Genomic DNA, 16,815 nt, shown 5'->3' on the forward strand with positions numbered 1-16,815 from the left:
CTGTCAGCCTATCAACAACCAAAACAGGGAGCCACTGCCGTTTTATGCAGCAATACATGTAACAGCTGTCAAACAGAAACTTCCTTTTCTCCGATTTGTAAAACCACCCGCCTGGGTAGTAAGTGGACTCCCATTACCAACACCTTTGGATTGGGAAGTAGCAGCCTGGGCCAGATAACAGCGCTAGGAATCACCGTGCCCAGATATGCCAACAGCTAGCGCATTTGTGCTCGTTTCTGCTATTTAGATACAATTTGTGTTCAAAAACGAGGCCGTGCCCCCGAATCGCATCCGGTCTGTACCTACACACAGGGGGCAGCGCGCTCACCCACACGGCGCCGGGGTTGCCGCTCCGCGCTGAGGGGAGCGGCAGCGCTCCCTGGGCACGGCGCGGTGCCGGCAGGTGCCGGGGCTCCCCGCGCGGGGCACGGCCGGGGCAGCCCGGGCCGGCTCCGGAGGAGATGCCGGGTGGCCGGGGACCGTGAGACGGGCAGGGACAGCCTCGCCGCCGGCACCCGCTTTCCCTAATGGGCATGTGCGGCGCTCGCACATGCCCACTCGGGCCGCGCGGGGCCGGCGGGCTGTGCCGCGCCGCGCCGAGCTGCCGGCGCCGCCGCGGTAGCCGTGCGGCGGGAGCGCGGGGCGCGCCGTCGGGCACCCCGGGACGCGGCCGGCCCCCGTCGCCGGGGGAAGCGCCCGGACGTTTCTGGCGGCGGGTCCCCGCAACAAAGCCCCCCACGAAACACACCCGATTACCCCTCCGGAGGGGGCGGCCGTTCCGCGGCCCGCCGCCCGCCCGTCGGGGCCGCGGGCAGCCTGCGCTGCCCCGTCCTCCCGGGGGCGGCGGTGCCGGCGGCGGCGGCGGGGGCGCCGCGGAGGGCTGTGTGCGCCCGCCCCGCCTCGCCTGCCGCGGCCGGGGGATTAGTCAGCAGTCTGCGGGCAGCCCCGCTCCCGCGCAAACTCCGCGGCGGGGGCGGGGAGCGGCGCTTGCCCCTTCCCCTTCCCGCGGCGGGGCGGCGGCGGGGCTGCCCCCCCACACACACCCCCCGGCGGTCCGCGCCGCCGCTCCGCGGCCAGGGGCGGCGGGTTGGGAAGTCAGGCACCGCGGGGCTGGGAAACTCCTCTCGGGCACGGCGGCGTTGCGGGAGGACGAGCGCCCGAGCCGCCCCGCGCACGCACACGGGCGGGCGGGCGCGCACACACACCGCACACACACGCACACGCGCGGCGGCGGCCCCCGGCCCCCCGCAGCCGCGGCCGGCGGGGAGGCGGCGCCCGGCGGGGCTGCCCCATGGTCTTGAGGGGGCCGTGGGGGAGCTGCGGGGGCCCCGGCGCGGCGCTCGCTCTCCTGCGCGCCCTCCGCACTAGGATGTTGCGGCAGGTCTTGCACAGGGGGCTGGGGACGTCCTTCTCCCGGCTCGGCCACTTCGTCGCCAGCCACCCGGTGTTCTTCGCCTCGGCACCCGTGCTCATCTCCATCCTGCTGGGCGCCAGCTTCAGCCGCTACCAGGTGGAGGAGAGCGTGGAACACCTCCTGGCCCCCACGCACAGCCTGGCCAAGATCGAGAGGAACCTGGTGGACAGCCTCTTCCCGGTGAACCGCTCCAAGCACCGGCTCTACTCCGACCTGCAGACGCCTGGGAGGTACGGCCGGGTGATCATCACCTCCTTCCGCAAGGCCAACATGCTGGACCAGCACCACACCGATCTCATCCTCAAGGTAACCCCGGCGGGTCCCCCGGCCCCGAGCATCGCTACCCCGCCTGGCCCGGCGCTCCGCATCCCGCCCCGCTCCCTGCACCTGCCCGCCGGCACGGACCCACCCGCGCATGCCGTGCTCTGCCCGCCCGGCACGGGCGCTGCCACCGCAGCTCCCCGGTCACCTCCCTGCAACAGTTGGGACGCCAGCCCGCCGCGGGGAGCCGGCACCGCGCTCCCCGCCCGCGCCGCGGGCTCCGCTCTCTTCCACCCTTTTTTTTTCCTTTTTTTTTTTTCCTTTCCCCCCCCCCCCCCCCCTTTTTTTTTTTTTTTTTTTTTTTTTTTTCTCCCCGTTTTGCTTTTATTTGCCTTGGATGAGCGAGAAGGGCAGTCTGGCTTGCTTAAATAATTTTTTTGGTGTCTCTACTCTCGTGGCAGTTGTGCTCCCGAGTTAGGGCGTCTCGGGCTTTCATAAACTCAAACTTCAAAAACAGTTAGGTACCAGTCTGTCAGGCTGCCGAGAATGGTTTGGGGGGCTACTGCTCTGTCTGGACTGCACTTCTGCATGGAGAGGGGTAGCGCAAAACCTTCGTCTCACTGCTCATCAAGGCAAATGACATAACTCAGCAGCTTATTTTTAGTGGGTTGGTTTTTTTTCCCCTCCACTCCCAGCCCACCACCACCGGTTTCATAGATGAAGAGAAAATCCAGCCCAGCTATAGACTGCAGGCATGGTGCAGCCTGTGCTGCCGGCTCAAGTTAGAGCGGGCAGCATCTTCCCACTTGAGCAGCATAGAGTGTGCGAGTCACAATCTGACAGGACATCTCACTGTGCTATATATCATAACATGTCAGAAACCTGCGTTGCTTGAAGCTGGTACTCTAGTTTATGCCCCAGTAGTTTTGAACAATCCTGGAAAGAAAAACAGGGATGATAGATGCAAAAACTTGAGTGTTAAGAGGGTCAAGTTCACTCAAGAAAAAGGAAAGGAAGATTTGGAAATAAGCAGAGGTGTGGCTAGCTCAATCCTGCACATTTTTGCTGTTGCCTTGTGGAAGCCCAAAAGATTTCAGCATTGGTTTGGTTATTTCCCTCTGAATGTCAAACTGTCAGCCCATATAAAAGCCAATGTTAATTCTTCTTTATCGCTTCAAGGAGTGTCTCTTCTAAAATGAAAAAACAGATGCAAACACCTATTGTAAGAGACTTCAGGGAGACCTCTCTCTTTACTAAACAATTAAATAACTGTTACAGTGAATTTATTTATATTTTATTTCCACTATAGGCACATACAGAACTGTGATACAAAGCCACACAGTATTTTCTGTTTTCTTTTTGACATATTACCCAACAGTAATGAGCAAACATTTAATGAGTGTCGACTCACTAAGTACAGTAACAGCAAATTTACTGGCGAATGAGAAAACTCCAGAGAAATCATTTTCATTCCTTCATTTTCTTGCACTGTGAATTGCATTTGCATCCAGTATGTGCACATTTACTCAGTCATAGGATAATAATGATAATGGATTTTTTTCTCTGTACTGCTTTCTCTGGAGATCTGTAGTTTTATCAATAGCAGAGTGACACACAAATAAATGGTACTCGGAATCTTTCTGCAGGCAAACTTCTGCATAAGATTTATCACGTCAGCAAAAGAGGTATAACTTAAAAAGTTCTCTCAGTATTTAACACAGCCTCATTTTTAATAGACAGAATTCACTAAAAAATTATTCTTTTTCTTTTAGTGAGATAACGAATACCATTGCCATTTGATTGTTTAGACATTGTCAGATATGTCTGATGCATTATTTCCAACTCTTTATTTATCTAGTTAATTCCAATATGTTTTGTGTAGAATGGATTAAGTTCCTTGTCCTGATTATGCTTCTGTCTCTGGGCAGAGGCAGGCTCAGGCAGCTGCCTGTCCAGCCTTGTGGATAGCCCGTCCCATGGGCCACAGAACGGCAAAACAGGAGGGGGGGCTCCTAGCTCCCAGTATTGTTACATCTGTGGTGATGCAGGCCCACATCACCTAGTGTGACAGGGCCCACCAAGGGAAGGAGAAGGAAAAAGGTGACCATCAAGGCTTTCCTGTACACATTCGGTTGCATGAAAGGGAGAAGGGAGCAAAGGCAGCCCCAGCTGCAGTCCAGAGCCAACCAGCTCAAAGGACTGTGCTTGTAAATAAGTGTCCTGGGTGAAACCACAGAGTAAATCCCACTCACATTTCTGAAGCTGCCATGTAAGCCCAGGCAGGGCAGAGAACCTCCATGGCAGCTTTTGCTTATCTTTCCTTTTCTGGAGGATGACCTCCCCAAGGGAGAGGTTTTGCTTTGGAATAAATGTCAGGTTGGACGCTGGCTCCTCCCACATGGCTGTTGCTGCATCTCCACCCACAAGCAGGAGGATGGGAGACACAGGAGGGTGGCTGCCCCAGGCAGATGCTGGATGCTCTTGCAGCACATCTTGTTGGTTTGCTTACCTGCCATATCCCACTTCATCTGCCAAAGAGGGAAAAGAATGAGCCTTGAGCAGCTACGGTTTCCCTAGTCATGTGTCAAGGAAAGGGGATTTTCCCTGATCTAGGCAGAGGAAGAAGTCAGCCTCTGTTACTGTTCCTTAGTAAAGGGATACAAAGTTTTGGACTCCAAGCGGTTGAAACTGAAACATAGACGGTCCTGTCAAAAGTTACTCAGTCTAACATCCAAGTCAGTTCATTATTCAATGAAATGACTCTTATGGTGACATCTCTAAAACACTCTGGTTAGCTTAGTGCAGTTTCTGGTGGGCACGTTACCCAGCTGAGCAAGTCACCGTTGCCAGTGCTGCACGATGCCTTGTTGCTGGCTGGGAAGGGATTCTGGGCAGGGCTCAGCCTCGGAGCTGTCTCAGCCCAGGGCCAGGCAGCGCTCCCAGAGCAGGAGCTGCTGGAGGGCTCCCGCTGCCAGCGCACATTGCCAGCGCCACGCTGCCTGCTCCCAGCACAGCCCCAGGTCCTGCAGGACGCGCAAGCTGCTCCACACAGGGTCCCTCCTCCTTAGCAGAGAGGTGTGTGGCTCCCTTATAGAATAGTTTTGCTTTTGAGACTATGCCAAGTACTCTTTTATTCCTTATTTTTGTGTAAATCTCTATCCATCGTTCCCATAGCTCTCTAGGATGGTGCCAAGTGCTTACACCATCCTAGGCCTGCCATCCCAACATTGCATTTCCAGCTGCCATAGTCATTTGCCGAAGGGAGAAATCTAAACATATCCTCGGTCTCTGGTCTTGAATAGGTGTCCCAATAAAAAGCCTTGGTAGAATCTTAGATAGGGAGGAGATGCATCCTGAGACTGAGATATTGTGGGAGGCCAATAATGAAATTTTACTTGCTGCAGTACCTGCTCTATAGCTGAGCATAGGGATCTGGCATCCTGTGCTGTTGTTGTGCAGGACGTTTCTTCCTCAAGATTTGTCTTTTGAGAGGCAGAGGTAGGAGGTAAAAACACCTAATTGAAGAAAGTGTGGTTTTACCCCTGTATTTTCCATGAGTGCTTAGAAAAGCAAAAATAATTGGGATAGTTGGTGTGGACAATCATGCCGAGGTTCAGATGATTATATAAAGTCTTTAGAAATTCTCTAAGAAAACCTAGAATCCCACCTAAAAATAGTGTTAGAGCAGCCCCTCTATCATTTCATGGTGATATTTTCACTTGCAGTGAGAGACTTGTTAGGTTAAAGTTACACAAACTCGTGGGAATACAGACCTGGACAGATTTTTGAACCTCAGAAAATACGTTCTAACTTAGAATTTGAGACACCAATCCTTCTGATTCTGTTTATTCCTGTATTCTTGCAGTGAGTTAACTGCACCATACCAAAGACTTTTTTAATTTAAATATTTACCTTTTTTTTTTTTCAGAAAAATATTCTCTCTTCCATTTCCATTACTGTGTTTATAACAATAACACAGTACAAATATTTTTTGGGCAAAAACTCCACTTAAGATGTCAAGACATAAAGATGAGAAGGGATTGAAATGTAACACGCCTTACTGAAGGGGATTGTATTTGCGGTTTCCTTCTATAAAAATCTGTAGATGACAGGGTTTTTTTTCTTAAAGAAACCTTTACTAACTACAGATTTGTAGTGCTTATAGATTGCTTCTCTCATAAACTGGCCATTATTTGATCTAGGTAACTGACTAAATATGTATTTGTACACACAAATTAAGTAAGGTCAGGTATTTCTGTTTAAGGACACATTTATTTGAGAACTTCATAACTTCTGATTGCTGCAGAACGAAACAATTTAGCTTAAAAATCTTGCAGACCTCATACTTGTTGGGGTTTTATTTCCTCTCTCTGCTCCTTAATTATGCTGTTCCTGTTAACGTGTGTGTTGGCACGCTCTGTCTACGGTCCTCACGGATTTCCTCACTTACTTTGTACGTGTGAGGAAATTCGTGGAGGAAACAACCGTGTTTAGAAGTAACCACGTTCCCTTGTCTGAGGTATTCCCAATTGCTTTGCTGTACAAACATGGCACACTTAAACCATTATTTCCAAAGTCAGTGGAAGTGATTGAAAGCTGGGTCTGTTGCAATCCTGAGTAACGCAAGGTACCCTTTTTTTAGAAACTTTTGTCTACTCCTGAATGCCTGGACACAGGAAGTCAGCTGTGGATCTAGCAATGGATGCAGTAGGTCTCCACCTTTTCAGGGTAGCTTGGGCACTAAAAACACTTATTGGGAAACAGTCAATAGAACATACAGTGCATTCTGCTGAAAACAAAATAAAGGATGAAGTCATGTCTTTAGAGCAAGGCTGTAAGATGAGGGGAAGAGTCCTAATACAAGAAAAACAAGGGTGTGAAAGCAGCAGAAGTGCAAGCCTGTTGTCATAGCAGCACAATGCTGCAGGGCTAAAATGTATCTTATGCGAAAACAGATGAGAATTAAGATACGCAGGTAAGATCCAGGCACAGCCAAGGAAGAGGGAAGGTAAATAGCACGTTGCAAGGACAGTGTGGAAGTGTGTGCAGAAACCCCCCTGAGCTCCCGGTGTCAGCAGCAGCAGCTCCTCAGAGTGATTCCTGCAGGCAAGAGGGTTTGGTCTCTCCCGCAGGCACTGGTCAGTGCCTGGAGCAGAAGTCCTGAAGTTGCCTGTGCCTGGGAGGACAATCACATCCCCCTGGTGCCCACCAGCCCCCGGCCCTGCTCCAGTAGCACCAGCCAGGATGGAGCCCCTCCGCTCTTGCTCCTGCTTCACTCCGTGGTGTGATGCTCCTTACCACCCTGCTGCTGCCAGCCGAGCAACCCGTGCTCAGAATGCCCAGCATCCTGTGTGCCTTGCCTTTCCTGCCTTGGAAGGTCAAACTTTGCTTCCCCTCTGGCAAACAGAACACATGGAGGACAGGTGTTTTCAGAAGGTGGCTGGATGTGTTGTGTGTGCTGGGAGCATCACCCCTCAGGGAGAGCACACGAGTGGGCAGGGCAGGCATCAGAGGCCAGGGACATCTGTGCATCACAGCCACCGAGACCAGGCCACCCCCAGGCAGAGTCACAAGGCTGAGAGAGAGCTGCCAGACCTCCCCATTGACCACATTTGTTCTTCCTAAAATCTGTGCCAAGGCCCTGCATTTAAATTGGGGTTTACAGCCAGAGAACCCCCTCTTTCATATTGAGAGACAGAAGGAGGAGCCGAGTTGTTAACTGAGACCGTGGGCTGTGAACCTGCACCCATTAAGGTTTCCCTGCGGCGCAAAAGGGTCTGTTCCTCCGGCTTCTGCTTGGCAAGAGCCCCCTGAGAAGCAGTATAAAGATGGAAGGGTGTTCATGGAGACATCTGAAGTGCATGGAGAAAGCCACCCGCGGTGGAACTGATGCAAGATCATACACAGGAGCGAAGTTTTATTCTTTTTTCCCATCATGAAGAATTGATCTTGTTGCCGCACACCAGGCTGTGCGGAGAGGTTTCTGCTGCCCAGGTGTCCTGTCATCCAGCAGCAGTCAGCCCAAAAAACAGAGTGGCCTTCTCTTGGCGGAACAAATTCAGGCAGATTTACAAGGTGTCAGAATTAAGATGGTATTGATTAGAAAAGCTTCTCCTCTTCAGATTAGAAAAGAGAAATCATATCTAGCGATTTTCTGTAGCTACCAAGAAGACAGATGGAAATGTAAATGTACGCACATCTGCCGCTTCCAACACTAATAGTTGTCCCTCAGTTGATGGCTTGTAGTTTGAACAGTTTTTAGATTTTATTTTTCTGAAAAATGTTTGGAGAAAAGATAAATCCTTGTGTTTTGGACACCAGAAAAAATTAGTTGCAAAAATAAATCCCATGTATAATTAGTATCTTAGCATCTCTTCAGGAAACCTGATTGTAGGACTGAGAAAAAGAGCCAAACTACTCATAGCGATCCTTGCTGCTTGCTCTCCAGCTGTGACTTCTAATGTTTATCCCCATCCATTAGGATCTGTTGGCTCCCTCCATTGGCTGTGTGCACGCTCTTCATCCCTTGCTAGGCTGGCATGGTCAGGAGGCCACTGCCCACCACCCTCTTTGAGCCCCTACCCTGGACCCACGGCCTCGCACTGACAGCAGGGCACAGCCCTGGCCAGGGGCTCCCTTGCCCTCCCTCTCTGCACCTTCTGATGAAAATGCACTCTTGAAAGTTTAATTCTGCCCGTATCTGCAGAACCCACAGTGGGGATTTTTTTGTAAATTAAGCTGGAAGCTGTGCAAGTCTTTTCCCTCTCATAACCTTTTTACGTTTTGACTGAGGCCACCTCTTGACGTGAATAAAAAAGTACACTGCAAAGGTATGAAATGCCAGAGATTACTGAGATCATAGAAAAAGTGGAGAAATTTATAGCTATCCATTAAAGGCATTTTCTCCTCTTCATTTTCCTTGGCACAAGTTACCTGTAAAAATTACTAAAAGAGTAAACCAGCTTCTAATAAAAATGAAGTGTATATTTAAAATTATTGTCTTCATCCTGCTTTCTAGTTTTTCAGTCTTGACCCAAAACACTGATAAAATTTTAAGCAGTAATAGGTAATGAGCTCAGAGCCTTCTCATTCTTTCCTGCATAACCACGAGTTTAGATTTTTTTTATTTTTTTCTTTTTTTTATTTTTTAATGAAAGCTGTGATTTTTTAAAAAAAATCACAATACTTCAGGCTCCAGGACTCAGAAAAAACAGACTTGGTGAAAATGACAGCATAAATATTCTAAGAGTGGCAACACTGAAAAGCAAAGCTAATATTGGATTTGAACCATCAGATGGAGACTGCAAGACTAAATAAGTCAAATAATAGCAGCAACAACAAAGTAATACGGCTTTGCAAAGATGGTGCTCCTGAGAGTAAAACACGTCTGCCTGCCAGATCATTGGCAGTGCAGGAGGACATCCATATATCCAGCTAGTTTTGTCTCCTTGGCCATTCATTGACTGTATGTCAAGTACAAAGTATAGTCGAGTCCTTACAATGAGTTATGTCCTCTATAAATACCACATATCACTGCTCAGCAGCAAAACCAAACATATTTTTGAGGTATATATGATAAGCAGGAGGTAGTTGTATACATCCTTATGATTAAAAACGGTGTCTCTGACTGACCCAGCTTCCAAGAGAGTCAGGATGTGTTTTCATGAGCTGGGCATGGGAGCTTGTTAAAGACTGAATGGTCCCATTGCATTTTGCTGTGGCTGTCACTGTGGAGTTTCGCTGGGAGCAAAGCTGTGCCACCAGCAAGGTGAGATCCAAATGGGGCACTGGTGGTTGGGTCCTCATCCGCTTTGCCCATTGATTTGATTGAGGTAGGAAATTATGTAATGTGAGATTAAAGGATTTCTGGGATTGGACCATTTTGCAGATGAATCAGCAGTTTCTAACCCATCCCTGCTGGGAAGGGATCTGTTTCCTTCACAGGGAGGCTGCAGACTTCTTTGTTACCTGACTAAATTAACAAAATTCTGGCAATACCTTCTCACTTTTGAATTAAAGGATTTTTCAACAAAGCAAAGGGGTACAGGTTTTTTTCTCACTCCTTCTTGTAGCTTCCTGCATCTTTTGCAGGGACTTAAGAATAAAAACAAGCTTTCCTTTCTGTGCTGCCCATACATCTCCAAGTACAACCCTTTTGCCTTCAGGCTCAGCTTTGATGGCACTGCTGAAAGTTGTGCCAAGCTCTGTACAGTGGAGAGCTGGCTCATAGAGCCCACTGCCCCTGGCCATCCCAGGGCTCCCAAACTGACCCTACTGAGGGGCTCTGGTTCCCAGCACCTGTCTTCCTGTGCTGGTGGCAGAGATAGGAGAACCAGCAAAAATAAAACAGTTTGAAGAACTTCCAGCCATGGCTCTCTGAGGCCCTAGTGCAAATGCCATAGCCCAGGATAAGTGGAAGGATTTTTGCTTCCTGGAATCCCCTCCTGGGCCCATGGACAGAACCAGCTGGCAGGGAAGTGCAATTTCACCACTTCTCATCTGTTAGCTGTGCCACAGGCTTAGACGTGGCTTGGTGGGGAGGTGTGAGACCAGTACAGCCCTCATCTGGAGATATTTGCTGAAAGGGATTTGTCTCGATGTTGAAGCCATCATTCCTCTCTGTCTAAAGTAAATAACCGAGTGAGCATGGGACTTAAAGTAAGCAAAGACCAAGACCAAGATGTTACCAAATGCAAATGACTAAAGACTAAAGGAAAACACTGTTCTAGAAATCTCTAAGGTGGTGCAGGACACATAAATACCATTTTCGGAAGGGAGAGGGGAAGTCCAAGGAATGGTCACTGTTTAAACAATGGCAGAAGGAAGAAATGGATGTTATTATTTCATGTCTGAACACTTTCAAGGACCATGTGCCACTATGGTGAGGGAGCTTAGGTGGTGCTGTGCAGTTCTCATGCTGCAGTGCTCTGGCATCTCAGCAGTGAGCTGCTTTTTGGTTCCTCGCACTGCTAGCTAGCTGAAAAAGCTGGGAGTGATGAGCAAGCAGTGCATGTCTCCCTTCAAGAAGAACCATTCATTCAGATTTTGTTATTCCTTTAAATTTCCCTTTCTTCTAATAGGATCAGTAAGGATAAGAACAGCTGGATAAATGAGGATCTGGTAGTCAGTCATTTGTCCCAGGACTAGGTGCCAGGTTTATTCCGAGTTCAGTGGTTACTTGCTATTAGAATCCTCTGCACTGAGGAGTGCAATATGCATTATGCATTAGCATATTGCTAATGTTCTCCCCATCACACAACAGCCTTTACCATCAGACTGAAGTTTCCTGGGGGACCTCCTGGTGTACCATAGGCAAGCCAAATTGCAGACTGTGCAATCCTTTGAACTCACAGGATGTGCCCTTGTAAGCTCTTGGAGCTTCTGTTTTCTGTGGAAGCCAGTCACTCAGGGTTATGACTGTGGGCTGTGGATGGGTGGAAAAATCTGTGTGGCCACAGCTGAATTGCCAGCATGGCAGCAGAAAGGAGAGTGCCATGGGACTGCAGCTCTCACCAGGGAGGAGGCAGCATCCCGTGGCTCACAGGTTGCCACAGGCAAGCAATGGGAGAAAGGAGAGAGAGCCTGCAGCCATGATGCAGCACACCCCTGCCCTGCACTGAGGCAGCAGAGGGCTGAAAAAAAGTGCAGATAAAGTGTTGTGTTTGTCTTGAGAAGGAAAGTCTGGGTCAAAATTCCTAGTGCTGAATCCTTGAGCATGCTGGTGCAGTTCTCAGCATACTTTGCTGGGATGGAGGGAATGGCAAGCTTTGCTCTTCTTTGGCTGTTTGCCTCCAATTTGACACCAAACATTGTGGCCACTGGCAAAGCTCATAGCTGCTCTAAACTGCACAAGCTTGCAGCCAGCTCTGGGGCTGTTCAGCTGCCAGGATGTGCCAGGGCACAGAGCTGTCTGCCTGCTTCCCTCTCTTCCCCAAAGCCCCATTGCTGAACGGTGGGATGGGCAGGTCCTCCCCACGCAGCGCCCGGTCCAGCCCAGCACGGTCTCGGAAGCACCAGGCCACTGCTGCAGGACAAGCTCCTCAGCCTGAAATGATCATTTCCAAGAGGAAAGGAGTATTTTAGGTATGACATTTAGCTTCTAGCCCTTCACTAAAGATGAAGTAGTAGCTGTAATAGATGAGGTTATTTTATAACCTAAATATTAAAACAAAGTGCTTCAGATGTGGAAGGAAGCAAATGCTGCAGTGAGGCAGGGTGGGTAAATAGCAACACACACTGTTTGATAAAAGTTGCATGGCATCAGTTTAGTTTCTTCTGCATTGTGTCACTCCATAGATCCTCTCTGAAGGAGTTGTATTGTGAATCTAATAAAGGCAGGAAATTCCTTCTATTCCTCCTGGTTTCCCTTAGCTGCGCTTCTTTATGTGACGTCTTGTTTTATAGCTGTTGTCAATGAAAAGCATTCAGTAGCTCCCATTGCAAAAAAATTAAAATCAGATATCTGTCTTTGATCTGGTAAATCAGGGCATTTTTCCCAAACTGTGGTCACGTACAATAGAATTTGTACCCCAAAACAGTGGAACTTTACAACTCCAATCTGAAAACCTGGGAAGTATTCCCCATAGAGGTTAATTTCTTTGCCATGTTCCTGCAAATATTTTATTTCAATTTGTTTCAGAAGAAAGTTGTGCAAAAGACCCTAATCTGTTGCACAAACAGTTACATTTTTTTCTCCCACCACAATGGAAAATTTTGCTTCTCACCACGACCAGGTATCGTGTTCTCACAGTACTGTGAAAAGATTTGTTAGTTCACTTCATGTCTCAAACTTATCTTCCTAACATCAGTATTTAACTGTTGTTTCTGAAAAAATTAAAACTACTCAAAGGTGGAAAAATACACCCCCAAGCTGCTAGAGAAACAAGATGAAAATATAGGAATGTTGTAATCTTTGTCTATATGATGTCACATTATCCTGTGGAATGGAGGCAACATAACTAAATTTATACCCATCACAGAGTGTGCAATGTAATCACAAAACAATCAGATTGATAGTACCATATAAATTAGGAGGGGGAAGGGTGGCTGGGTGGGGTGCTGCAAATAAGTCTCAAATACCACACAAAAGTCACTATAACTGTTTAGTTTCAACAGATACAGGAGGTTAGCCAGGATTATTAGACTTTTTTCCATTGCCCCCAGAAGAGTGTATAAGCTCTACTGCTCTCCTGTACACTATCTTCAATTTTTTAAAGGGTTTGTCTTCAGACAGAGTGATACACAAAAGCAAATTCAATATTTTATTTTTGAAAACATTGTAACCCTAGCCTATTTGGGTTATTCTTTTGCCATATTTTGAATGTATTGTTTCTCCTATGCTGACTAAAATAGAAAAGGTTGCAAGAGTTTTCTATATTTTTTCAAGAAGATATGGTAATTTTTTCTGCCTTTCTGATGCTCAAAAATAACTGAATCTTTTTGGGATCAGAGCTCAAGCATGGCAAATTTCAGAAGGATGAGAAACAAAAGGGAGGGTCCACTAAGAGCTGCTAGACCCAGAAATAACCTACAAACCCTAAAGTTAGGGGACCCTCACTAATTAACAGAACTGCTCAGAGAGACCAAGAGAAAACCAGTGTCTGTCTGTGCCATTGCTTCCTGCTCTCAGACTGCTGAGGATTTGATGGGGGAAAGAGGGGGGAGAAAAGAGGGCAAATTACTTATTGCCAGATCTCTTTTCCCTGCTGTGCCAGTGGTCTCTATACGTAGGACATGCAGCTGTGGCCTGTGCTGGCCCCCTGCACTGCCAGGCTGCCAGCGCATGCTGCACAGGTGGCACACCTGGTGACGGTGCTCTTCTGCCTTCTGTACTTCAAGTTGATCTCTTGAGAGGGTAATCGGGCAGTTGAGCACAACAGTGTCCCTGGGCATGGTTGGGCTTTAGCTGGACCTGTTGAATTTACTTATTTAGAGAGGCCAAACAGCAGCTGCACGTGGCACACACACATGTCACATTATGCCAGAGTTACCAGCAAAGGACACAGGGGAATAATACTGCTGATTTGATGCATGTTTCCTATTTTTTTTCTTTTTTTGCAATGAGTGTGCTATTAATACTGCAGTCACCAGAACTTTTGTTGTTGTTGCTTAGACGAAATAGAAAAGGGACAGCGGTGAGGAGCTGCTGTCGTTCTGGCTGCTGCTGTGCGAGATGAACTGATGAATAACGTGTGTGATTTCTCTTTCCCTTGTAGTTGCACTCTGCAGTGACCAGGATCCAAGTTCAAAGACCTGGTTTCAATTACACGTTTGCCCATATATGTATCCTGAACAATGACAAGACATGCATAGTGGACGACATAGTGCATGTACTGGAGGAATTAAAGGCTGCTCGTTCTTCTAATCGAACTAATTTTGCAATCACTTATCCGATTACTCACTTAAAGGATGGCAGGGAAGTGTACAATGGGCATCAGCTCGGTGGGGTTACTGTGCACAGCAAGGACCGGGTGAAGTCTGCAGAAGCCATTCAGCTCACCTACTACTTGCAGGCAATCAACTCCTTGAATGACATGGTGGCAGAGAAGTGGGAATCCATTTTTTGTGACACTGTTGAACTTTTCCAGAAATCCAACAGGAAAGTCAAAATGTATCCTTTCACTTCCTCTTCGCTGAAGGAGGATTTCCAGAAGACGAGCAGGGTGTCAGAACGCTACCTGATCACAAGCTTGGTCCTTGTGGTCACCTTGGCCATTCTCTGCTGCTCCATGCAGGATTGTGTCCGCAGCAAACCCTGGCTTGGCCTGCTGGGATTGCTGACAGTGACCCTTGCCACCCTGACTGCTGCTGGGATCATCAATCTCACTGGTGGGAAATACAATTCCACCTTCCTGGGAATCCCCTTCGTCATGTTAGGTAACTATCTCCTCTCTCTCTTTTGTGTGTTTGTGCCTTCCTGACGCATTTCCCAGCAAGCAGACAAGCATCACTGCATGGTTCCTGTTTTCTCATTCCTGCAGCACTGCCCCATGCCAAATCCACACTGCCTCTTTTCCTAAACTGTTTTTATGGTGCCTGGATGTCAAAATCATGCCTGGGGCTCCAGTATGGCATAGCACAATGCTGTGGGATGTGGGGCCTGTGCAGTAGCAAGGAACAAAGATGTGCAAATGCCGTGCATTTTGCAGCGAGGGAGTCCAGCTGCTGCTTCTCTGTGGATGTTTGATTCTGGCTTTGGAGGGAGACCTTTGCAGTGGTCCCTATGCAACACTGACAGCATCAGCTGTGCTGGCAAATCAAAGGGCTGCCCATGTTGGGCATTTAGGGAGCTCTGGCTCCTCTGGAGACTAGAGAGATGCTGTCCTGGCTTATCCTGTGGGATAAGAGCGGTGGTTGGTTCTGGGTTGCACTTCTCCAGAAGTCCCTATGTTGGCTGAGGAAGCACAGGGAGAGTTTCTCAGCCCTGGGGGAGAGAACTTTGGCACCCCTGGTCAGGGATGGACCTGCAAGATCAGCACCATCACATCCCACAGCAGAGGGTTATGGAGGGAAGTGGCACTGGCTGCTCCCTGGCTCCTGTGCCAGCAGGGACATCTTTATCTCCCTGGGTTTTGTATCACCTTCACTCACTGTGGAGTATGGAGTGGTTCCAGTTTTGTTTTGTTTTCCTCGAGGGTAGGAAAGGGGAGGACAGAAGTCTGGTCATCTTGCTCCCAAACCAAAGTCAGAGCCCTCTCCTGCTGGCACCAGGGCATTTGTGGGAATTCTGCGTATTGTACCCAAAGAGGCAGGAGGATTTCACGGAGACAAAACAAGAGCTCTGGAGAGTTCACAGCCTCTTTGTTTGTTTTTGGTTCATAACCAGTGTGAAAAGCTTTGTGCACTGTAGGTGTTTAATATGTCCTTGTTCACGCCATCATTCATTTGTGGAGAATAATACATGCATTGATTTGATCACAGCTTCCCCAGCTGAAAATCAGTGTTCAGTAATACTTCAGGTTTCAAGTGTAAGAGTGTCTCCACTGACTTAGTCACATCATGTAGTGATATGACACGTTTTGAGCACAGCTATTTTTATATCCAGCACCAGGTTCCTGTGCTCTGCTGGTACTGTAGTGCTGCTGCACTGTGGTATTGTTGCACTTTAATTAAAGACTATGGTTCAGTGCATCACACTACCAGTTAACATACAGAATATATTCAGTGACAAACAGAATTCAGCTGCATTACATCGGCTGTCATTTTCAGATGACATCCATGAAAATTAAACTACATTGTAATCTAGAGGAAATGCAACGCAAAAAAGTCAGAGTCAAAAGAAGGGTATCTTTCTGAACTGAGTCTCTGGTTTCTTTGGTGGGTTTTTATGCCTGTTCATGTATTATAACATTCAATTCTTCAAACTAAGTAGTGTATATTAAGTGTAACTTTAGATAGGAGGGGATTTTCAGACGTGTTACAAGAGTAGCAGAAAAGCAGTCTAAAGTCCAGACATTTGAAGTGAAAGTACATGGGAAAAGTGATTCAAAAATATGAAATATTAGCTTTGTTTAGGGATCAAGTATCTGCTTGCTGGGACAACCTTTCAGATCTTTAATTTACTAGTAGTGACAATGCTGAGACTTGAAATCTTCAAAGACTTACAGATAACTATGAAAAGTTTCACATGTCTATTTTAGTGCTCCTTTAAGTGCCAAGCTATATAGACAACTCTGCTTTTCTTTTATTTTTTTTTCTTTTTCCTGGTGTTTTTTTTGCTCTTTCTTGGTTGAAGTATTCCACTCTTAAAAGGGCAGCTGAGCTCCCACTGTGAGCAAGTGAAGATAGAGCAGCCAAGTTCGTGTAAATCTTGCCCGCTTCCCCAGCTGCATAAAATCTCCCAAGGGATGGGAATATCAACAGGTGAACAGAAGGCACTGACAGCATTTTGGAGTTTTAAATGAGAACTGTTTTAAACTGGCAGATAGCTAGAAAGGCAGGTTGGCCTTTTTTTATTCCTGAAGTACAAAGGAAAGATTCATGCGTTTTGAAATGTATTTCATACCTAGATGTTGTCTTACTCATAAAGGATGTTTTAAGTCAAGGCAACTGAGGCTACAGACAGCAAGAACCCTCCATTACAGCCCACTGAACTGCTTCCACTTAATTTCAGTGACCATCAGATTAGATCATAGATTAAC

The 16,815-nt window shown here is 47.8% G+C and overlaps 1 protein-coding gene across 1 annotated transcript in view; it reads left to right on the forward strand.

The window, feature by feature from the left end:
* The first annotated feature begins 883 nt into the window (after positions 1–883).
* Positions 884–16,815, forward strand: part of PTCHD1 (patched domain containing 1) — a 39,184-nt gene continuing 23,252 nt past the window's right edge. The window contains exons 1-2 of the mRNA XM_041472484.1: positions 884–1,720; positions 13,891–14,551. Coding sequence (XP_041328418.1) covers positions 1,292–1,720; positions 13,891–14,551 — 1,090 coding nt within the window. The 5' untranslated portion in view covers positions 884–1,291. The remainder of the gene's footprint in view (positions 1,721–13,890; positions 14,552–16,815) is intronic.

This window comes from Pyrgilauda ruficollis, unplaced genomic scaffold (assembly GCF_017590135.1).
Source record: "Pyrgilauda ruficollis isolate IOZ18807 unplaced genomic scaffold, ASM1759013v1 scaffold29, whole genome shotgun sequence".
Classification (NCBI taxonomy): Eukaryota; Metazoa; Chordata; class Aves; order Passeriformes; family Passeridae; genus Pyrgilauda; species Pyrgilauda ruficollis.